Source organism: Erithacus rubecula (genome assembly GCF_903797595.1).
Source record: "Erithacus rubecula genome assembly, chromosome: 3".
Taxonomy (NCBI): domain Eukaryota; kingdom Metazoa; phylum Chordata; class Aves; order Passeriformes; family Muscicapidae; genus Erithacus; species Erithacus rubecula.
Window position 1 is genome coordinate 48,636,202 of NC_136689.1, and position 23,257 is coordinate 48,659,458.

A 23,257-nucleotide genomic window follows, 5' to 3' on the forward strand; every position below is an offset into this window, starting at 1 on the left:
TCTAATGTGAATGGTCCAGGATTATTTTTTTAAGTATTTCTTTTGTATCTTTTGTGGTCGAGTTGTGGTGAATGAGCTACAGGTGGATTTTACTTGCTATCTTGTGCATGGAATATGAGTAATGGTGCTTGATGCATTGTTCTAGATTTACCTCCCCATGTTGTCCTCACCCTCAGTCTAGTCAGATGCATTACGTTGTTATTTGTATCCTGTGTCTTTTTTCCTCAAAGGATATTTCCTATCATTTGGGTTGGCAATTCTGCTCTTTGTTTGTAGATTATTTCTTCATCCTCAAACTAAAACCCCAACATTTTTTCTTGCAAAATATTATTATTAAATATTTTTAAGTCTTGCATGAGAATGGATTCAGGCTTTTGTAGACTTACTACATTTTTGTTCACTGTAAATATATTTTACATTTTGTATATATATGTATAATAAATAAACAGGTTATTCTTCCTTTCATCATCACTATGAAGTCTGATAGAACTCAAATCTGACCTCTACAGATCTGCTGAAAATAGAGCAGTAAGCTTCCAGTAACTTGGATAAAGCTGTACTGATGACTGTTAGGGTAGCTGTAGTGTGAAACAGTGCAGGTAGCTCTGGGCATTGGAATTAAGCCCAAAGATGATAACTCTGTTCATGTTGACTTACCTTGATAATTAGAAGGGCTGGAATTGTTTCTGTTCAAAGTGATTATGCTTGTTTGAGAATGTATTAACCCTGGGCAACTGGATACTTCAGTCTTTCAGTCCACATGAATGATATTTTGAGCTATTCAGTGAAATGCTGTAGGTTTTACAATGCAGGTCTTGAGAAGAAGCCAGTCTTTGATGTAGTGGTTTAGTTTCAGGATGCTGTCAAAAGAGTAATTGCCAGCATAGCTATAGCATACAGTCCTTGATTTTGAAAAATAGGGAGCAGATTGGCATATTCTAGCAAGTCATTTGGATTATAACATAAAAATACCATTTCATTGCCAGCAGTCCTGTAACGTAAAAATGAATGATTTGGCGCTAGGAGGGTGATCAGTAAAGCTGAATCAGTGGGCAGTTTGTAGTCTTATAGAATTCTTAAAAAATTAGATAAGTCTCTTATTCTGGATGTTTCAAACTCATTGTCTGAATTTGTACAATTTTTTCATGCTTGAGTGGCTGAGTGGGAGGAGTGAGTACTCCTTGGGGTACCTCTTTGTACTTGATGTCAACTCCAGAAGTCTATTGTAGGAGTTGAAGTCTTAGCAAAGAGGACCTTTTTTTGCAAGAAGGAAAAGGTTTGTCTGCAGTGGACATAGTTCTCCAGCAGTTAATTTCCAAAACAACTTGCAAAGATTCCAGTGTGCATCTTTCAAGTGGGAATCTTGATTTGTTCCTCTTCACCGCTTTAAATCCATCAGATAGCTTTTTGTATAGAGGCATTAGAAGTGCAAATGTCGAGGGTCCACCAATTTGCAATTAAAATTACTGTTTTCTGGTGCCTATCACTTAAATATGTTTTCCTTTTTTTTTGCTGTTGGGTTGGGATGATATTGCACATGTGTGATTGAAAGGAATTAAAGGAATTGGATATGAAAGGTACTAAAGGAATGTTGCTTTCCCATCCAACTTTTTCTGTAAGCAGTGGTGTCAGATTTGGTAATACAAACATGACATTGTCTCTTGTAGGATAATCATGGGTCAAACCGGGAAGAAATCTGAGAAGGGACCAATTTGTTGGAGAAAACGTGTAAAATCAGAATATATGAGACTGAGGCAGCTCAAGAGGTTCCGACGTGCTGATGAAGTAAAGGTACTTTATGTTTTGGTTCTATTGCTTATAGAATTTTACAAATATTGATAATTTTCTGAAGTATGTGTCCTACAGTTAACATTTGCTACAACAGTTTTATTGAATACTTTGTCAACCCACTGAGAACTTGTCTTAACTCTATGGTCTTATAAATAGGTATATATTTATATGTGATTGGGTTGAGAATGTTAAGTATCAGAACACGTTGTGGAGAGCTAATACGTCAACTTCTTTAGCAGCATGCTCCTCCAAATTCAATGTAGAGTTTAGTTCCATTCTAAATGTGAGAACATGGTATGAATTGAAGAAAGGGATGATGAACTGTATTGAACCTCACTGACGTTTAAACTAAATTTGTGTGTTTTGAGTTTTTAGCAGATTTTTTTTGTTACAATGTGTCTGGTTAAATGTTAGAATGCCTGAAGATGCTAAGATATGAATTTAGAGTCTTACATTTATTTGTAATGTTGTGGTTAATTTTTAGAGTATGTTTAATTCTAATCGTCAGAAGATACTGGAAAGAACTGAAATTTTAAATCAAGAATGGAAACAACGTAGGATACAGCCTGTTCACATCATGACTTCTGTGAGCTCATTGCGCGGGACCAGGGAGGTTGGTTAACATGTGTTGTGGTAATTCCACTTATAAGGTTGTTAACATGTTTTTATTTTATTACTGGAAAGTTGGCTGTTCTTTATATTTTTTTTCCAGTATGATATGACTTTGAAGCTCAATATTTTCTGTACGAGTGTCTTAAAGAAATTATTTATTGTGTACTTTGATCATATGACTTCTGCAAAGCAGTAAATATGTAGCAGGCTACCTGGCTTTTAATGACACATAAAAGAGAAACTTCTTTATTTCTGATAATGATTGGATCATACTCAGTGTCCTTTAATCAAATGATTCTGTCTCTGTGGTACTGGGAGTTTACTCTTGCTCCTGTTGGAGTTAGTTTAATGTATCCTTGTGTTGCACAAGCAGAACTGGATGCTACATTTGTGAAAAACACTTCCATAGTTGTGACATAATTTGAGCACCTAAACTGGTTTCCACAGAATTGGTAAGGTTGAAAGGAATGTCATCTAGTGCAGCTTTCCTGCTCGAGCAGAGTTGTTCTAGAGCATGTTACTCAGGATTGTGTCCTGTGTCATGGTAGCTTCAACAGTGATTTAAACCCATTCCAGCTTTCTATATTCATCCCATCTTAATTTGCCTTATTTCTAAGTTGCTTTTTAGGCACTTCTTCACACTTAATAAATTTGAAGATATTTTATCTGTAATAATCTGAAAAACAAACTCTTTTCAGTAGAATGAGAAAGAAAAGACTTTACTGTGAATAGGTGAAAAAAAGCAAACCAAAGTACTTTATCTGCAAAGAAACTTGCAGAATTTCTTTTCCTAAAATTTTAGAAGTGCATTTGTGTGCATGCATGTTCAAATGTAAGGAGGTGAGGACCTTCAGATATTCTCTTTTAAATGTTCTTGAATATGCAATTACTCATGTACAGCTCTATAGATACTGTGTGGGATCAGAACTGATAATAATTGAGACAAGTACACGTGCAGTTTTCACTTTTTTTTTGTTAGTAGAAGATTGTTCCTCTTACTTTTTTATTTTCTTTCTAGTGTGGTGTTGACTATTCTTTACTTTTACATTCTTTATCTTTATTCTATATTCTGTACGTTAATTTCCTGCCTGTATTGATAGAGCACACTAATTACTATATTCAATCCAGTCTCTGTCATGAATCAGAACTCTAATGCTTGATTTAAGGTTGCTATAATTTATAGTGAGTGAATAAATGGTGGGGACTTTAAAAGATGAATTTAAAATCTTTTCTCAATATGCTGAATTTCTTCAGAGTTGCCTAAAATCCTGGCTAGAAATAGAAAGGTTGTGTGAGAGCCTTCCTGTGTTTGGTGAAGAGGGCAGGGCATTGCTGGTGACAGTCAGCATCAAGTGGAGACCTTAATATGCCCTGTACAGGCCTACCAGACATTAACCTGAGTTCCACACCAGAACAACAGAGCAGCATCACTGAGGCTTAGTACTGAACACTGCATCACTGTCATAGCCCATTTGTCAACTCGAGACTTGTAGTTCCAAAGATAAAACTAATTAATTCTTATACTTTTGTATTTTGCTTTAAAAATACACAAATAATATGCTAGGTGGCTGTTACCTACAAAATTAAACATTTACCTGAAATGGGAATGAAATGGTAGAATTGTGTCTAGAATATTAATATACACAGCAGAAATCTAATTTCATTTGCTGCAGATTAAAAAGAAAATAAGTAAGTCTGGTTTGTGTCATTCTGCCAGGGTACTGTCTCTGTATATTGTTTGTTATGTTACTTTGTGTGTTTCTTTAGAAATGTGAAGCTCTGTTCATCTTTCCCTTCTGGAAAGGAGAAAGATCTTTTGTCTCTACTTCCTTTTTTCCTTTCAGGTAGCTATGATAGCCGTTTTAAACTTTGTTTTGCCTACTTGTAAATCTTCTCTATTGTACTTCCCCTAGCTTTGTGTGTTCCTGTCTGCTTTCACTTCTAACTTTTTTCCCAGAGTTCTTCATTCTGCAGTCCAAGTATTTGAAAAAAGTTGATCTATGTTTGTGAACTGTTGATTATTAAATGCAAGAGTAACCTAATTGTTGTTTGTATTTCTATGGGTTGTTTATCCTTTGGAGGCTGCATAAATCTCTGAATATCCAAAACAGAAGTCCTGTAGCTGAAAGATTCATTGATGTATCCAGAGTTACATATTCAGAGTATATTATACATATTTTCATTTTTCCTTTGCAAGCAGTGAGCATAATAAAAGGCTTGAGGACAGGATAAACAGACAATAATTAGGAAACAAGGCAGGAATTAAAAAGGCAAATGAAGTTTTTATTTATATAAGGTGTTGCTGGCATTAAAATAAAATTTTATTTATTTTTATAACAGAAATAATGCATGATTTCTGCTGTGTATTGATCTGAAGCCAGGGGAATGCACTTGTCTCAGAGTTATAGTCTGAGTAAATACACTAACATCAGTGTAGCAGCAGCAACAGGTACCAAATCTGTTTTGAGATACCAAACCTAATTTGTATTGTAGGTTGAATAGTCTCAGTAAAATACTATCACAGCCACTTAATAATGAGTGGAAAAACCCCATCATGATCTATTAGCAAAGGTATTGACATAGAAATAATTCTTTAGGTCCTTTTCTCTTGCTAAAACTATTTTTCCTTTTATACCTTGAGAAACTGATGCATTTTTCAAAGGTTGATATGGCTAATTCTGAGAAACTCTTTGAATTTTGTACATTGTAGAGTGTTTAATTAGTTGTTTTTGTTTGGGTTTTTTTCCTGAAGTTGCTATATAAGTCTAACTTCAACTTCTTATTTCAGTGCTCTGTTACCAGTGACATTGATTTTCCAAAACAAGTCATCCCACTGAAGACACTCAATGCTGTTGCTTCTGTGCCTATAATGTATTCTTGGTCTCCCCTTCAACAGAATTTTATGGTAAGTTTTAAACAAGTATGGGGAGTAGAAAGGTATGGACAAAAGGGAGGTGTTAATTTTAGAAGTATACCATCAAAAACCTATTGCCACTTACTTTCCCTACTTTAGGTATTGATAATAGGGTAGTAATAATCAGAAATAAGCTCCCCCAGATAAAATAAATAAAAAGGCAGCTTTGAAAGCTGAATCTCTGTCCTCAATCTGCCTAAATATTTCTGAATCTTGCTGTAAAGTTTTTTTAATTCAGGTGACCTATTGTCTTTTGTGGCTCTTAACAAATATAGTTTTATTTGAAAGTATCTAGTTAGTGTAGTGAGAAATGTTTTCTGAGGGATATGAATGCTTTAATGTAAGGCAATCAACCAGCATATCTTCAACAGAATAGTAATTCTTGTGGAATAAAGGGAACTAAATCATGGAATACTCTCCTCACATAATGGTCGTTCTCATATCTGAGCATGCCCTTTTTTTTCAGATTAGCTTCACTGTGTGCAGAAGCCATAGCATTAGATTTCTGATACACATTTGACTTTGAAAAGTGTGTCTTATTGCAAATCTTTGTCACCTCATTTTGTATGTGACCACTTTTGCTGACTAATTATTTTAACAATAAATATTATGAAGTGGTATAAATTTTTTTATCAGTATACATACAGAGTTTTTCCACACATTTTTCTCCCTGCATTCAATTCAACAGTGTTTGGATATTTTGGATTGCTACAGAATCATGATTAGCAGTAAAGTTTATTTTCTTAACAATAGAAGGTTCTTTTGTAGTATTGGAAGATGCAGCTGAGTATCAAGGTCCATAAATTCTATTGTTAAAACATAATAAGTAATAATGCATTTAGTTTATCTTCAGTCAAAAAAGGGGACAGTGGAGTTCAGATTAAATTGTCAGGCATGTTACTCTTTAGACAACCTTAATTTAGAGTCTTTTTGTAATGTATTTTCTTATCTCTGGCCAAACAATGAAAGGGTGGTTCCCATTGTGGTTTCCTACATTATTGTGAGAGAAAACCAAGGGGGGATGAATGAATTACCAAATGCAAGCTTCCCAAATCCAGGTAACTTAATAAGTTTCTATATTAGAGACTTTGTAGAAACACTCTGCTAACCTTAAGATTAGGAGCTAGTGTTAGTATTTTGAGCTAGCCACCAAAAATGCAAAAAATTGTTGATAGTCATTGAGGGTTTTGTTTTGTTTTTCTAGTTAATGGTAAATGTTCTAAAATAGCGAAGCTAATTAATTTACTGTTACAGGCGGACTCCCGTAGCTAGTGAAAAGCAATGCAGAAATGGTCACTTCACAACAGAATTTCAAATTGTTTGATTATCACTGTTGTTCCTAGGTAGAGGATGAAACTGTTTTGCATAACATTCCGTATATGGGAGATGAAGTGCTTGACCAGGATGGTACCTTTATTGAAGAACTGATCAAGAACTATGATGGAAAAGTGCATGGAGACAGAGGTGAGCCCAAACACTCAGGTATACTAATAATTTCTTCCTATATAAATTATTGTTGTAGTATTGGTTAAGGCCTGATGTGTAATTGTTACAGTAGTACCTTACAGCCTCTACATTGTGTAAACATTGGGTATAACAGGCTTGCATATTTTAATGTATTGTTCTGCATTTTCATTAGGCTGCAAAGTTTTAAGCAATAGTGTGGAGAAATTAAGCACATTAACTTTTTCCTTATACCATAAAGTGATTCTTCATATTTAATTTTGTGCTCAGAGCTTTGGAATATGATATTGTAATGTATGTGTGTCCTGCCTAACAGAAAGCAGGATTATGCAAAACTGGTCATGACAGAATTTGCAAATGTGATTCAACAGAATAACCTCTTGTAGGTTTGTGGGAGATTTTTCCTTCCTTTTTTAATGAACTTGCTAGCTATTTAAAAACCCTCTCTCTGTAAATCAGCTTATAGAGCAAACTTGTATCCTTCTGTTGGTACAGAAGAATTATATATATTTATTATAAGGTGTAGTTTACCTGTTCTCCTGTGTGACAGCTGGACTACCTGCAGTGTAATTGGTCTCTCACTTTGCTAAAGTCTCTGTGGAGTGGCTTTCACTTGCTCTGAGTTCCCTCCCTTCATCCTCAGAAATGGGTTATACAAGCCTCAACTTCACAGTTGCAGAAGTTTCTTTTGACTACTGTGATTCCCCCTTCACAGAAATAATACCCACACACTCCACCCCTTCACTCAGAGAATAGCTTCTTAAAATTAATCATATTCCTGTTAATGCTGAAGTGTCTGAAAAAAAACCCCACATTTTTTGAGTTCACTGTGTACCATTCATGAAAATTAAGACTGTGGTTCAATAATAAATGCTACTCGGCCTTAGAGTAGACTTGTTAATGTCCTCAGTATAGGTGGTGCCTTTGTATCTCATAAAAAACATGGAATGTTTCAGGGGCTTTGGCCTTTGGATATTTTTACACATTTACTGATTGTTGATTTCCCTGTCAGAAAACTGGTTATGCCAAAATGATGACATTACTACTAAATGTCTTCTATTATTGATTTAATTTATTATTGAAGGAGTTTAGCTTTAAAATTAATGCTATTTGAGCATCTTGAGATGCAAATTTATGATGGCAATTACTATTATTATGGGTTCTCCATAATATATAAAATATATTAGAAGTAGAAAGACTTTTTTAAAGTTTCCCAGTAACTAGTACTGTGTGACTGTAATTACTTGTAAATACTGTGGGAATCTGTAATCCAGAGGCATTCCCATGTAAGAATCAGAATTCTAAACTAGCTCTGTAATTGCTCTTTTGGGAGATAATTTGTACTAACCTATGTGTGTATATTAAGAGTGTTTAAAACATCCGAGTAGTATTTTCATTGTCTGCATAGTAATAAAAGTTATTTTCTGTCAAGTTATTTTGACATCCAAACCCAGTCCAGCTTCAAAAGGATGATAATAAGCACTACAGTTCCCACATAGTTCATGGTTATTATTATTATTATTTTTTTAAACAGCTTCTGTCAGCACTAACTATGATTTTTCCTTTTTGCAGAAATGCCTTATTGTTTAATCTGTTCTGACATCTGAATGTGACAGCAGAGTATAATCTAATAAAGAGCTATATGCAGCATTGTATCTTTCAGTATTCTCTTGAATTTTTTTGTGTATAACTGTATTTCTTTTATCATCCAGCCAGTGGGGTCTATTGTCTGAAGTGGATGCTAAGAAACTACCATCCAAAAATCTGTCTGTAGATTTACAGATGAGTTTATAGACTGTTAGCATGCAGTTCCAGGCTGGCTTAACCCACCTATGTTGGAACTGGGATTGTGGCATAAAATAAGAAATGAATATTGAGCATTTTTAACTTGCCTTGGTTCATACACTGCAATTTAAGAGGGAGAAACTGCAGAATTGCTTTTCATAAATGTCAGCTTTTGCCCTAATTTAATTAAAGTGTAGGGAGGATTAAAAATACCTCATATACACCACATGCTTTTTTTGTTCACTCCTAACTTTTCTGGATTTCAGAATGTGGATTTATCAATGACGAAATATTTGTTGAGTTGGTCAATGCTCTTGGTCAATATAGTGATGATGAAGATGATGATGATGGAGATGACAATCCAGATGAAAGAGATGACAAGCAAAAAGATCGGGAAGGTAACAGGATGGGTATGTCTATCTAGAGGCTCTAAAAATTAAACCCAAAACATTTTATTTAACCACTCAGTAAATTTGTTCAAACCCATCTTCCTATGTGATAGTTTTCAGGACTAAAGTAGCATAATTTTCATAATTTCTTTTGTCATTTAACTCAAGATTTGTATTGAGAACACCATGAAAACCACTTTGGCCAATTTTTATTCATTGGTATACTGAGGAAGTCAAATGCACCAAAAATCAGGTATCTATCTAATAAATGCTTTGGTACTCCTCAGAAAATGATGTATTGTTATTCTAAAGCATGCAGAGTTCTGAATATCCATCTCCATCTGCTGGTGAAATAACAGTTTCTCTGAATTTTACTAGTAGATTTTTATTATTAGGAAAGATCACTTAACACTGTTAAAATTGTAAGCGATTTAGAAATAAAAATCTTTTTTACATTAGAATTTTGGTGAACTCCCTCTTTCTCTGAACACCTTCTTGAGGTAACAAAGGAGCAGAAATACATATTTTTTTTACTTTTTCAAATTTTTTTTGCTTCCTTGGCAGAGAAAGAAACCCACCCACCTCGGAGATTTCCTTCTGACAAGATATTTGAAGCCATTTCCTCAATGTTTCCAGACAAGGGTACAGCAGAAGAATTGAAAGAGAAGTAAGAACGTATTTCTTAAGTTATATTGCTCTGTTGCTTTATGAAACAAAGATTCCTCCATGAAATACATGCTTAATTAAATATTTATTGATTAGGAACTGTCCTCCTTGCAGCTAGTTCTTTGGCATTTGTGTAACTTCTGCATGTGTCACTGAAAGGGATTTGGCTCTTTCCTACAAGTCAAACAATACAGAAGTGTTTATTAGATATGAATGGTGAGGTTGTGAAGGTCTTGAAAACGAATGTCTTATTTCCTAGTCAATTTGTGTTAATGAGTATGGAATTAATAATTTGTTCTGTCATTAACAGATTGGTCTTTTTAGCTAGCACGTATTTCTTAGGGTGTCTTTTTTAAGTTGTCATTGAAAATGCATAGTGATACTGGAATAAAAAATTAATGAATAACTTCTATTATTTTCCTTTAAAGATACAAAGAACTCACTGAGCAACAGCTTCCTGGAGCTCTTCCTCCTGAGTGCACACCAAACATAGATGGACCAAATGCTAAATCTGTTCAGAGGGAGCAAAGCCTACACTCTTTTCACACACTCTTCTGTAGACGCTGTTTTAAATATGATTGCTTCTTACATCGTAAGTACAACTGAAGTGTGCCTGTATGTATCTCACTTTTTTTTGGTAAGTCACAAGACTTAAAAGTACCATAAGATCCAATGCAGAAGGAAGGAAAAATAATGAAAAATAAAAGCAGGATTATCTCTAAATTTTATGGAAACATCTCATACACATTAACATTATTTTGCAGTAAAAAGTGTACCTCAGAAAAGAGAATGCACCTGTGTGCGTAGCTTATTATCTTTTGCATTCAGGACTTTGTATAGAATTCCCGACTTGGACTGGTCTGTAACATCACTTCTTTTTATATAGTCTGCAAGAAAACTGCATTATTTTCTACTATTGTTTCTGTGTTACACTTTCTTGGTTTGTGCCTGGAGAATGGGATGTGGTTTTTCCATTAAAAATTCTGATATTTCATCAGACTTGCTTCATTTTCCATTAGGGAGAATGAACACTCATGAACAGTTTTCTCTTTTATTCTGCTGTGTTGCTTTCTAGCCACATTAGTTGTACTTGGTTATTTGAAGAATTGTTTCAGAGAGTTGAGTTTTAGAAATTGATGTCCTTTCCGCTGAACTGCTTTCACGTTGCTCTATTGTTTTGGGCCAGCAAGCTGACAAGAGCTTAGTAGTGATGTTGGCTTTCACTTGCAAAGTGTGAAGAGATTCTGAAGTGCTACTTGAGATAATTATTCTGGACAGCGAGTTAAATGTAAAGGGGAAACTGACAAATATGAAGTGGTTTAAACTTGTGGCAGCATACTGTGATGCCCTCTATACCAAATTCATTTTTGCTTTTGACTTAGCTGTTCATTTTCATGTTCCACTGTGAGTGTGCATGCATGTTCATTTGGGAATCCTTGTGCTTTGTCAGCTGCTCTTCATCCAGCACATAGCAATCTACCTGTATGTGTACTCCACACTGAAGGCTTTGCACAGTGCTGCTGCTTTTCCATGTCCCTTGGTTGCCTTTCAGTTTGAGGAGGAATTGGAGTTTTCTTAGATGGTGGGAAGGGGGCAAGCTTTTAATGTTCCTAGTTCCTTTAGTACTTGAGCATTTTGGAGTTAGGTCTGTTAGTTTTACTTTCTCCTTATATTCTGTTGATAGGCCTTGCTAGAAAATACAAAATAAAAAAATAAAAAGAAGCTGTTACTTCTTCATAGCGTTTAAGAACAGTAAGTTTCTTGAGTAGGCTGCTGCTTTGATCAGCCAGCTTCAACAAAGTGTGTTCTATGAAGCTGTAGATCTGGTGGTGTGCCTGGACACTCATTCCAAGTAGTGCTGTGTTCAGCCCTAGTCTGTAGGACAAGGAAGTGAAGCTGTACGCTGATTCTTGGCAAGCCATTTGTCTGGCAGGGGTTTTAGGAGTTCTTGACACACTCAATAGTCTAGCAGAGAGATTAGGTGCCAATTTTGATTCTTAAGTCAGCAAAAAAGCATTGTCTGGACATGGTGAGAGCAGGCTTACTCTTGTGGCATCTCTGAAGACTGAATGCTGCAGTGATTTTAGGCACTTTTCTCAATAATTTTATGAACTTTTAGCAGTTTTTCAGTGGAGATAGTGGCTCCTTTAGAACATACACATATTTATTTCACTACTTTATTTTATTAGTTTATGTAGATTTGCCTTTCATGGTCATTTTTGCAGACTGAAGTAGAACTGAAAGGTTTTGCTGACTACGTTGGATACCTGATACTTTACCAGACCAAATTTTGAGACATTAGTTCTGAGAAACTTTTATTTACGTGCTATGAAGAATGGGTTCACAGTCTTGGACTTTTTTGTCATGTTCTTGGGTGCCAGGTTCAGCCAGTGAGACTGTCCAGAGCCATGCCACTGCTTGAAGGACCTCAGTTCTTAAACCAGCAGCATCCTTTAAGCCAAAAGTACTGTGCTTCCTTTCTCTGTGTTCATAATGTTGAGAAGGAAGACAAAGTCTTTATACTAAAAGATTGCTTAAATTCTTGTTACTAGTGATTTTGGTATGCCCCTTAAACCAGGTGGTATTCTTCCCAAAGTGTTGTATGTCCAAGGGTTTGTTTAAACTGCTTCAGGATTTCAGGGCCGTGACAGAAAGAGGGATGCATAGCACTTTCACTGTGGAGGCATTCAAGATGTACCTTTGTGTCATATGGAGGGTGAAATTACCAGTTATGACAGAGCTCTTGGTGACAGCCTGTGCAGCACATTCCTTGTCACTGATAATAATGTATTTGATATGTAATCACTGCAAAGAGAACTCTTGGTGTTTGCTGTGTGGGCTCGACACTGGATTCTGAATGAAGTAAATGCTTCAGTTGCCATACCCTGATACATACGCAAATTCCACTGCAACAATGACTGCTCACTGCTTTGGGTGCACTGCTTCCTTTTGCTTTTGTCTGTAGTTACACCAAGGAAAGAGAATTGTTTTCTTTCTGTGTGTCTGTCTGTCTGCCTGCCTGTCTGTCTGGAGCACAGAATTTTTTTGTTGAAAACCAAGAGGGTCAATTGTTTGACCTCTTTGTTTTCTGTGAAATTGGAAGACTTTTGGTCAAAATTCGCCGGGCTCATTGCTGGGAATAAGTAATTCATCAAAAAATAAAAAAAAACAACAAACCAACAAACTGCTTTGGTTAGTGGAAGGCAACAGTAGCAATTTTCAGCCTCTGCAACAATTTAACAATTTAACTTCTATTACATTTCTACAGTTGCCTCTATGTTCTTTTTGGTGCACTTGCCAAGTGCTGTGGGATGATCCTCACCTCTTCAGATGACATTTTTGATGAATTACTTTGGTTATGTGGTAGGCTACAGTGATCAGATTGGCGTTGGATCAGAAGGGCGTAAATCTCTTGAGAAGGCATAGAGAATTAAAAAAATACAGGAATTCTATTAGGTCTGGTTTTACTTTTTGTATTTTTCCCTCTCAGATTCCATTTTTGTTAAGAGTAGCCTTATTTTGTGGAGTTTCCAATCTTTGTTCTAGAACATTTGAGTTAAATGTAGGAAAAGTTATCATTAGATTTTTAACGTGTCAAGTCCCCTTGACGACCTGGCAATCCCTTTATGTGCAGGTGATGACATAACTGAAAAAACTTGTGTACCGACTTCATTTGCTGGCAGCAAGGAATTATGCCTAAATGTCTGGACTAACAAAGAATTTAGAAGAAGGAAAAATATCAGGTAGGGAGAATTTCCCAAATAGCTTGACTGTGAAGCAAATGTACATTTCAGGCTAAACTGTTGCCTGTGTACTTTCACATTATTGAAAATGAGAGTTGAGCCCATTGGGGATGAGACAGATAATAAATCTCAAAGACAGAAAACATGCTCAGTGACACAATTTTAGAATGATGATTTCCTTAAGAGAAATCAAAGAAATGCAGACTTTAGGTGCTTAGGAAATTGTACAGTTTTTGGTGATATTTTTTTTTTTAAAGAAAAGATTACTACTGATACTTTAAAATTTCATAATACAGCTATACAAAGAGTTTCATTTTTTTCCTGGGTGCATAAGGCTCCCAAAAAATACTCCTCACAATAGAGGTGGTAGATTTTGACTGTAGTTGTCTTTACTGTACCATTTTGGATGTTTTCTAAATAGTTGAGGACAAAATATGATTCTAATTTTAAGTACCAGGTGTAGCCTATTTTTGAGGCCTCACAGATTTAAAACTAACAAAGGTTGGTTTGCTTCATTATATTACAAGTTAAGCATTTCTTCATTTTCTAAAGGAAAACAGTTTAAAAAAATACTCATTTTAGGGCCTTGCACAATTGAATTTGTGAGAGAAATGATTGCATCTGCAAGTGACAAGTAAAAAGAATAGCTTTGATTTCTGTACATTGCAGCACTTTGGTATAAATCATGGCTTGCAAATGTTTTACTGTTCTTTTGCATTGCTGAAAATTGTTTTTTCCTTGTGGTATGAAGAGAAGGTAAAACAGTTAAGTGGAAAAAAACTCTGAATGAAATGGTATACAAATGGTGCAAATTTAAAGATGTAGTGTTGAAAAACATGGGAGTTCCCCCTGCCACTTTTGGGTAAAGGGCTCCCATCATTTTATTGTTTCTTAAAGACTGAGAAAGGTTGAATAACTTGGCATTATTCTTTTTCTTTGTTATTGTACAAAATGTAACATATTTTGCATGCAGAATATATGAACACTTGAAGGATATGTGAAACATGAAAAAGTGGTGTAGCAATGGAGGCTTTTAACTGGCATCTGGGGGAAGAAAGAACACTAATGGCAACAATATGCATAAATTACATTCCTCTACTTGCTTGTAAATAATTTTTCTGTATCTATTTGCCAATATATAGCAAATTAGATCCTTTTTTGTATTTAAATATATTTGTCTGGAGAAAGGGATGTGATGTTTACTTAGTGTTACTTTTAAATTGTTTTTACCATTTTGAGAAAGCATTGGAAGAGTACATTGCTTTCCTGGGGGGTGCTATCATCAATACAGGCACAATGTTATAGAATTTATTCTTTATGGGAGGGAAACATCAACTGATAGTTCTAAGATGAACTGGTCACCCTCTCCACTGGTGCTATAACAAGTGTTTGCAGAGCTGTGCTGCAAACCAGACCACTGAAATGAAATTTGCTTTTAAAAGCCTTGCCTGATGTGGGCTCTGCCCACATGCTTTAACAGGGAAGGAACTACATTTAAAAATTGAGTCTTTAAAGCATAGTGGACATAGGGAGAGAAGCATCGAGCATGATCTGAAAATAAGATTAATAGGAAATGGCTTAATGAAGATGTCTGAGGTGTTGGTGTGAAACAGCCCTTTTAGATTAATATGGATAAGAGGGGAGGGATTTCTTCATTAATTTTGAACATTTAGCACTTTTTATTCACTGAACTTTTATAACATTCACTGTAAGTTACAGTTGCCCAACTGCAGATGTGCTGAAACTGCAGTATAAGTATTTCTGCAGAGCTTGAAAATTGCACATTTTAAGTTGAGCCTCTTTTCTGGGCCTTCATGGAGCATTAGCAAGCAGACACATAGCACCGAATAGTCTCTTCTTTTTTAAATTTCAGTCCATTCTTCGTTTTTGTTCCTTGCATTTCTGTATGCCACTGTTAACACATTTAGAGGGGAAAAGTATTTATTGATATCTATCTCTCTATATAAAAAACAAAGTAATTTTTTCCTTGAGCACAGATGAGCTGTTTTTAAAACCACAGTTGCAGAAAACTAATGCTAGTATCTCAAAAAGCCCCTAATATAATGTGAAAGCATGAAGGAATGAGTTTGGGTTAGAGGCTAGTGGCAGGTTTTCACGCTTCAGAAGAGCTCTGTAAGGGATACAGAGAAGTTCCCAAGACTTCCAGCAAAACCGTGAAAAATCAGTCTCTCTGAAAACAACCTGCTGGGAGACAGGGATTGCCTAAGAGGAGAGCTGGATCTGGCAAAGACAATTGCTGGGAAACTGCCCTCATGTTATCAAGGTGTTCGTGTTGCATGTGTAACATATCCAGTTCTGCTCCTTTCTGAGTCACTTTTCTGCAGCTTTTACAGAGTATGTCAGATACAGGACCAGACACTTCTCTGCAAGGTGTAGACTTGGCTCCCTTATCCAGAGTGACTGTGCAATGCTAACTTATTTTTACCCTGCAGCTGGGATATAGGAAATGAATTCTTATATCCTGTCAGCCTAGCTAGAGTGCTGATAAACTAATAGAGCAAAAATGCTTATGTGTCCTTCTCACTGATGAAAATGTAAAGTGGGTCCTTTTACCTTTCCAAAGTATGCATGGGGTTGGATTTTTTTGACAAGATAGAAATTTAACAACTGAATCTTACACATTGAAGAGATGATCACTAATAGGAGAAGCCCTGTACAATTCTGTTTAACATGACAACAAAGTAAAGTCTGTTCTTTTGTTGGAAAGGGTGATACACCAAATCTTTCTTGATAATTGAAACAAATGTGATGATTGTCTTTGCTGATGTAAATGGGCATAATGTCTTTCTATTGGAAGAGCGTAGGTTTACATTTGATAATAAGGAAGACATTTTTCACTGTGAGGGAAGTGATACACTGAAACTGGTAGCCCAGAGAAGCTGTGGCTGCCTCATCTCTGGCGGTGTTCAAGGCTAGGCTAGATGGGATTTAATCAGCCTGGTCTAGTGGAATGTGTCCCTGCTGATGACAGAGAGAGGTTGGGTCTAGATGATTTTTAAGATCCCTTCCAACCCAAACCATTCCATGGTATGTGAAACTTTCCTGTGTGCTGTTTCTGTGTATTTAAGTGGTAAGGCACATGTTGCTACATGAGGTTTGTTTTATGTTTGTGGTGGGGCTTTTTTCCATTTGATAGTATTTTTATTCTGGTTTTAGTAAAGTCTTGGTAACCTTGTGTTTTGTATACACTTTGAGGTTACATATTTAATGTGTTTTTATATGAAAACTTAAAATATGATGTTTTGATTCAACAGCATTCCATGCAACTCCCAATACTTATAAACGAAAGAATACAGAAACAGCATTAGATAATAAGCCTTGTGGACCTCACTGTTATCAACATTTGGTAAGATAATTTTATATGTCACAATTCATGGAGTGCTGGATGCAGTCTAGTGGGATATTTAATGTAACGACGTGCTGGATCTAGGGTAGTGCATCTGCTTGTGGGTCATTTGCAGTCAAATGTGTTACTTTCAGCTGCTGCAAGAGAAACAAATTTAACTTCCGATCATCTCAAGTAGGAATACTTGCAGATGTAGCCTGAGATATTTGTAGGGAAGAAATATTACTCTCCCCTAATAATGTTGTTGCTGCTATTCTATCCAATCTAGTAAAGGAACTGCAAACTTCACTCTCTTGTAAATTATATAACTAAAAGTTACTAAGGTTTTTTTAGTTTGCCAAAGGCTGATTCCACCTGGGACTTGTGTTCTTAAGCAATAGAATGGAAATTAATAAAGTGAAATCTTTAATAATATAATTTCAAATCTCTTTCATAATTTTTTAGTATGAGAAACTATGCAATTTTCCTATCTGAAAACTTGCTACACTATGTCATACCCCTTTCCACTTGAAAATAAGTTGCCACTGCTTGCATTTTAAAAAATGCAGAACACATAGTGTTTAAGTGCCATGAATTCTTGTATTTTTATGGGTGTTTTCTGAGGGAAATTATGTTTTTTTTCTATCATCTGGGAAAATAGAAATTTACTACTGTATTATTTTTCACTTGGCAGCCAAAGTGGAAGGTGAACCGAAATACTGACATAAGTACTTTGTAAGTGTAGATGTTTTTCATGGTAGCACCAACAATATTTGTGTTCATGGTTGGAGTGCCTTTAACTGGAATTTTGGTGCAGGTGATGATTTTGTAGAACAATGGGAAGTTACTCAGCGTGCGAGTAGAAGGTGTTGTCCCAATGAGCCCTGATCACAAGTGAAAGCGCTTCTGGCTTGCTGAGGTGTAAATGGCGATGTTTTGTGTTCAGGAAGGCGCGAAGGAGTTCGCAGCCGCGCTGACCGCGGAGCGCATCAAGACGCCGCCGAAGCGCCCCGGCGGCCGCCGCAGGGGGCGGCTGCCCAACAACACCAGCCGGCCCAGCACGCCCACCATCAACGTCCTGGAGTGCAAGGACACGGACAGCGACCGCGAGGCTGGCGCCGAGACCGGCGGGGAAAACAACGACAAGGAGGAGGAGGAAAAGAAAGATGAAACATCCAGCTCCTCTGGTAAGGCTGGTCAGGGTGCCTCATTCAATGACTGCAGCGCTTGGGGTGAAACAAAACCAAAACTACAAAAAAACCCGATGCAACAAAACCAACAAGGCAAAACAAGTCGAGCCATGCAATCCTAGAAAATATATGTTTGGAATGTATGGAACGGAGTGAAAAGACAGACGGTAATAATATGAATTTAATCAAACAGTAAGAGAATATCCTTATTATCTCAATTTATATGTAGGTCCTGTAATTTGAGTTGCTACTGTTAGCTTCTGTAAGAGGCATGTGAAAAGTGCTTCCTTTTTCTGGCACTTACGAAACAACAACAAAAAGCCTGGGATATTTTTTAACTGCAGTTAATGATTTGACATTGTGAAAAGCAGTGTAAATTTTGAAATGTAGCCTTACTCTTGATTATTTATTACAGAAGCAAATTCTAGATGTCAAACACCAATAAAGATGAAGCCAAACATTGAGCCTCCAGAGAACGTGGAATGGAGTGGTGCAGAAGCTTCAATGTTTAGAGTTCTTATTGGCACCTATTATGACAACTTCTGTGCAATTGCCAGACTGATTGGGACCAAAACGTGCAGACAGGTAAGAAGCTGCTTTCTAAGTGTCATGGTGATTTACTTTTAAAACTAAAGTATTGATTGCTAAAAGGAAAAAGTAATTAATTTTCTTGGTTTTCCCAAGAATGCTATGGTCCATAATTCATACCACAAATACCTAAAAGTTAGTTTTAAAACTGTTTTTAAATTAAATTTACAGGAGGTTTAAATTAGAGTGTCAGTTCTTAAATGACAAAAATAATCAGCTTTAAATGTATTGAAAAGTGACTATGACTGGATGTTATCTGTAAGTTGTTGGTTGAAGGAAATCATACTAACTTAGAATATGAGCAACTTTGTACTAGTGAGAGATTTATCGTGGATGTGTTATGGTATCTCTTGTTAGGTGTATGAGTTTAGAGTAAAGGAATCTAGTATTATTGCACCAGTCCCTGCTGAAGATGTTGATACTCCTCCCAGAAAGAAGAAAAGGAAACACAGGTAAATCTGTTACTAAATACCCTTAGCATAACAGTAAATTGGAGATACAGGGGATCAGAACAGAAAGTGTTTTGGAGGAAAAGCTGTGCAGCTCTTCTTTTGCTTCCAAAACCAAAATTTGCAGCAATAAAACAAAAAACAAAAGTCTTACTTCACTGGCAAGTATAACCTTCCTCTTCTCTTTCCCTTTCCTTTTTTTTTTAAGCTCTTTAACAGCCAGGTTCTTGTAGGTGTATTGATGCAAGTAGCCAAAACTTTTGTTTAGATTAGAAATCACCTATGCAGCTTTTTGCAGCATTCAAGATAGTGTGGTATAATGATTTTTTTACAGCAATAAACATTACATTTAGAAGTGTTTCAATAGGACTGAGTAATGATCATATGGTATCTTAAAATTAAAACTATTTTTTGAATGTAGAAATATATTCTAGCAAGCTTCAGACAGCAAGCTAGTAGGATTGCCTTCCTTTTCTTTCAGAGACACTACTCCTTTGTAGCACCCCAGTTTCATTAGCACCTAGAACAACAACTAAAGAACCAGGTTAGCAAGTTGTTTGAAGTGAAGCTACAATGAAGAACAGAATTATGCTTTTCTGGAGCTACAAAGATAATTTGACACAATTTCTGTCGAACTTGTAAAGCTTGGTGGCTACTCCCTGTCAGTGAAATGCATTTTTCTTTGAGAATTCTGAGGCTTGGAAAATGCAGCTCTGCATTGATTATTTATATTCTGCAAGATAAGAACATAGGAAATAAAAAGCTAGCTAAAAATTAGCAAAAACACTTCTTTATCAAGCAATAAGTACACTTTTTTTTCCATATAATTTCCTATTTTTCCCTTTTAACTTTCCTTATTTTCCCTCAAGTTTGTCCTTCCAGTTCTACTCCCATCGATTCTTCTTGCTTCTGTCTTAGCTTGTCTACTTATTATTTCCAGGCCTAGTGAAATTCCTGAACTGGTTCAAAGATCCTGTTGACGTGGAGTAGAATATTTCTGCTTATTGGCATAGAGGCAGGCAACGTGAGCTGGGTAAAGATTGTGTGAGCATCTGCAAAAGATTTTGTTCTCAGCAAAAGCTGTTAATTTTAATGCTCTTGGCGCAGTTTTCAAGTGTTTGGGCATTTGGTGGGTTTGGCTGTTTAAATTTAGGTTATTAGCCATGGTGCATGTTTGGGATATGCAGCTGGGAATTAGCTTGCTGTCAGATTCACGCAAGTTGCTGTAAAAATGGTGCTACTACATCCACTTAGAGCAGCTCAAAGGCTCAAACATATGTTTGCAGCTGAAATGGATTGTATCATTACCAGGCTGACATTGTTTTGAAGGAGTTCTCAGACTTTTTTTAGTTTAGGAGTTTTTTTTTTCCAAGTAAATGAAAGCACACTCCATTGCATGAGGTTTCTTGATTTTGTTTTTGTTTTTGTTTTTTTTTAATTACTTGCCAATATAAAAACTTTAATGGTAGCAATTTAGTTTTGAAATGGCCTTTAATTCTTTAAGTTCTCATTGAAGGAAGGAGATAATTTTATGAATTTCATTTCCCAGAATATGTGGCAATCGAGCTGTCTCCATTCTTTCATGGCAGTAGCCTTTTTGAAAAGGAAATTAGTTTAGCCTGCCTGCATCTTGCTATAACCTGAGCACTCTGAAGATGTGCCACAACAAGCAATTAGGACAACCATCCAGAAATCTTTCGCTGTTTCTTACCTTTCTTTTAGTTGCATTTGCTCACTATTGAAGTAAATCCAGTCCTAGAGCCAGGAAGGCTTTCCCTTTCCCTTTTGTCCTTTTCCATTGCAGGACTCTTGCCTGTCTGCGTGTTTTCCACGTATGCGTGTGGCTTTGAGCTAAAGCAGCGTCACTAGAGAGAAAAGCAGCAGCAAAAGGCTGCTTTTGCTGGCCTCTTGTAGCTAACTGATCTGAGAGCAGACAAAGTCTTTTTTGCAAGACTTCGCCTATTTCCCATGTCATCTTTGGTATCAAATGGACATACTGAGCTGGCAAGACTGCACCCCTCTTGGATAACAAAATGTCTTGTCTCCCTCCTCCCTGTGTCATTTTTGTTAAAATAGTCATAATAAGGCTGATCGGGAGAGAAGAAGACTTCTAATATAGTTGCTTTTTGGAGAGCCAATAAGTATCAGAGCCTGGCCTATGTATCAGATTAACCTGTTATTTTGAGAAAACTCTGTCTTGATGAACACTGAGTACTCTGTATTGAAGCCAGTAAAAAACCTGGATGAAAAAATAATTCTAAAAAGCTTGGGTGTGTGCTGGAGGGAGAGTATACTTTAGTACTGTTCATTCTTTCATGTGTCTGTTTTTCTTCCATTGCTGGGAGCTGAGTTGAACTTGCTGTAAACTAATCAACACTCCTTCCTTTATTTTGGTACTGATTTTAAGGTCATGTAAAACTGCTTCTTTATAATTTTAATCTTCCTCTTCTCCCTCATCCTCTGTTCAGAGGCCACTTAGTAATTTTATTTCAATTTTTTTTTTTCTCCATTTTCTCATTTTCCTCCTCTTACTTACCTTGTGCTGAACTGATGTTCACTGCGTGTGTTTGAATAGTTTATGTAGTTCTGCCAGGAGTTCAGGATGCCTTTTTGTAGGGATTTAGTCTCACTGTTACCAGGCAAAAGGTGCAGCTGAGGTGTTGGCACCAATATTCTTATGTGCTACTTGGTTGGAAGGCTGAGTCTTGCAGTAGTGGGGAGGCTGTGGATAAGATGATCCGGGGAGCTGAAGTCTTTGTGTAATGCCAGAAAATCTTTACACTGCAAAGACTCAACTACATATTTGACATAATTGGCATGCAGTTTGAATTTTTGGTGCTCTTTCTGATAGCAGAGTATCTCTGTGCAAAGCAAGAAATGCTAGAGCAGCTTCTTCCAAAGAGTGTTTTTAGTGCTGGGTTAGCTGGCACTGCTGCTGCCTAAAACCACTGGCAAGGTCTAGTAGGTTTTAGGAGAGAAGAACAATGTCTTTGACAGCTTCTGTCATGATGCTTCTGGAAACACTTGTTCTCTAAGCTGGTTCTCCTACAGATGCCATTAACCAGATGTGCAAATCCACTGGCTTACTTTGGAACCTGCCAGTTTCCAGTTGGCTTTTTTAAATGAAGCTTCAAGTTGTGAGTGCTTTCTCAACTTTGTCTTTTCCTTGCCTTTGCTTCCTGCTGCATGGGACCAGGTTCTGCTTTTTGTTTCTATTTGAGATGGCAGATTTATATAGGGCAGAGATGAAAATGATACTCTGCCTTAGCATAGTGCTTGCTCAGGCTCCAGGTTTGTGCACTAACTTGCACAGGAGTCAGGGCACAGCAACTTGCAGGGCTTTGTGGCAGTCTTTGGAAGTTACAAGGCAGTGAATGTATTATTGCATTGTGCCAGTCAAACTCCTGTTGAGCTGGTCAGCCTTGTCAGCCTGCTTCCTGTTGTCCTGTGTTCACAGTTTTGTGCTGCCACTGTATCTGCAGTCTCCCTCTCCCTCCTGTGACACCTGTCTCTCCAGATGAGGGACAGAGCAGATGGATGCCTTTCCCATTGTGACTACCACCTGTAGCTTTCTTTCTGCTTTGACTTGTTACTAGTAATGCTTTGTTGATGTGTATGCACATTTGTGTACATTTCAAGTATTAGGATAGTGCTTACCTTAGGAGAAAAAAAGCTGCTAATTGCTAATGAAAGAGTATTTTAAGAACTTTGGCCACAGAATGCTTTTAAGGGTTTTCTGTGCTAGTAGGTTCTTATTATTTTTGGGTGACAGACAAGTTTCTGTGAAAGACTTATTCAAAAATACAGTATGTTATCTTTTCCAAATATCAGGTAGACAGGCAAGAAAGTAGAGTAGTGTGGTGTGCATTAGAGTAATATGAGTCAAAATTGCACTCCTTTCAAGTATATGGGAAATGTCTTGCAGTGTCAATGTCTCATAATTCATAAATATGTTGGTAACCTTTTCTTCTAGAGTGAATCACTCTTAATAGGAATGTCATCTATTTATTACAGTACTCTGTGATGCTGGGCTTCCTTCTTCTCAGCCATAGTTACTTGGACAAATCTGCCTTTGTGGGTTTCTAACTCTTACAGGCTCCTTCAGTGTTCGTAAGAAAGTTGGTTGTTGCTTTAAATCACATAGTAATGCTTTAGAATGGCAATTTTATAGAGAATCTTGTTTAGCTGGAGCTGTTGGAGGGCACTGCACACCATTTGGTTGAAGTAAAAGCTGCTATGCTTTTATGAAAGAAGTAGCAGCTAAAAAGTCCTATTTAAGTAGTTACAGTGGGAGATATTTTTTCAGAGTGCCAACTTCTG

General features: G+C 36.6%; 1 protein-coding gene across 4 annotated transcripts in view; it reads left to right on the plus strand.

The window, feature by feature from the left end:
* EZH2 (enhancer of zeste 2 polycomb repressive complex 2 subunit) overlaps window positions 1-23,257 on the plus strand; it is a 49,394-nt gene that overhangs the window by 19,097 nt on the left and 7,040 nt on the right. Inside the window, exons 2-12 of one of the 4 annotated variants that reach the window (XM_079301088.1) lie at window positions 1,668-1,791; window positions 2,276-2,404; window positions 5,192-5,308; window positions 6,661-6,799; window positions 8,833-8,976; window positions 9,520-9,622; window positions 10,050-10,213; window positions 16,640-16,731; window positions 17,657-17,897; window positions 18,316-18,485; window positions 18,846-18,940. In XM_079301088.1, the coding sequence (XP_079157214.1) occupies window positions 1,675-1,791; window positions 2,276-2,404; window positions 5,192-5,308; window positions 6,661-6,799; window positions 8,833-8,976; window positions 9,520-9,622; window positions 10,050-10,213; window positions 16,640-16,731; window positions 17,657-17,897; window positions 18,316-18,485; window positions 18,846-18,940 (1,511 nt within the window). In that variant the 5' untranslated portion in view covers window positions 1,668-1,674. The remainder of the gene's footprint in view (window positions 1-1,667; window positions 1,792-2,275; window positions 2,405-5,191; window positions 5,309-6,660; window positions 6,800-8,832; window positions 8,977-9,519; window positions 9,623-10,049; window positions 10,214-16,639; window positions 16,732-17,656; window positions 17,898-18,315; window positions 18,486-18,845; window positions 18,941-23,257) is intronic. The other 3 variants (XM_079301089.1, XM_079301090.1, XM_079301091.1) reach the window with 3 other exon arrangements.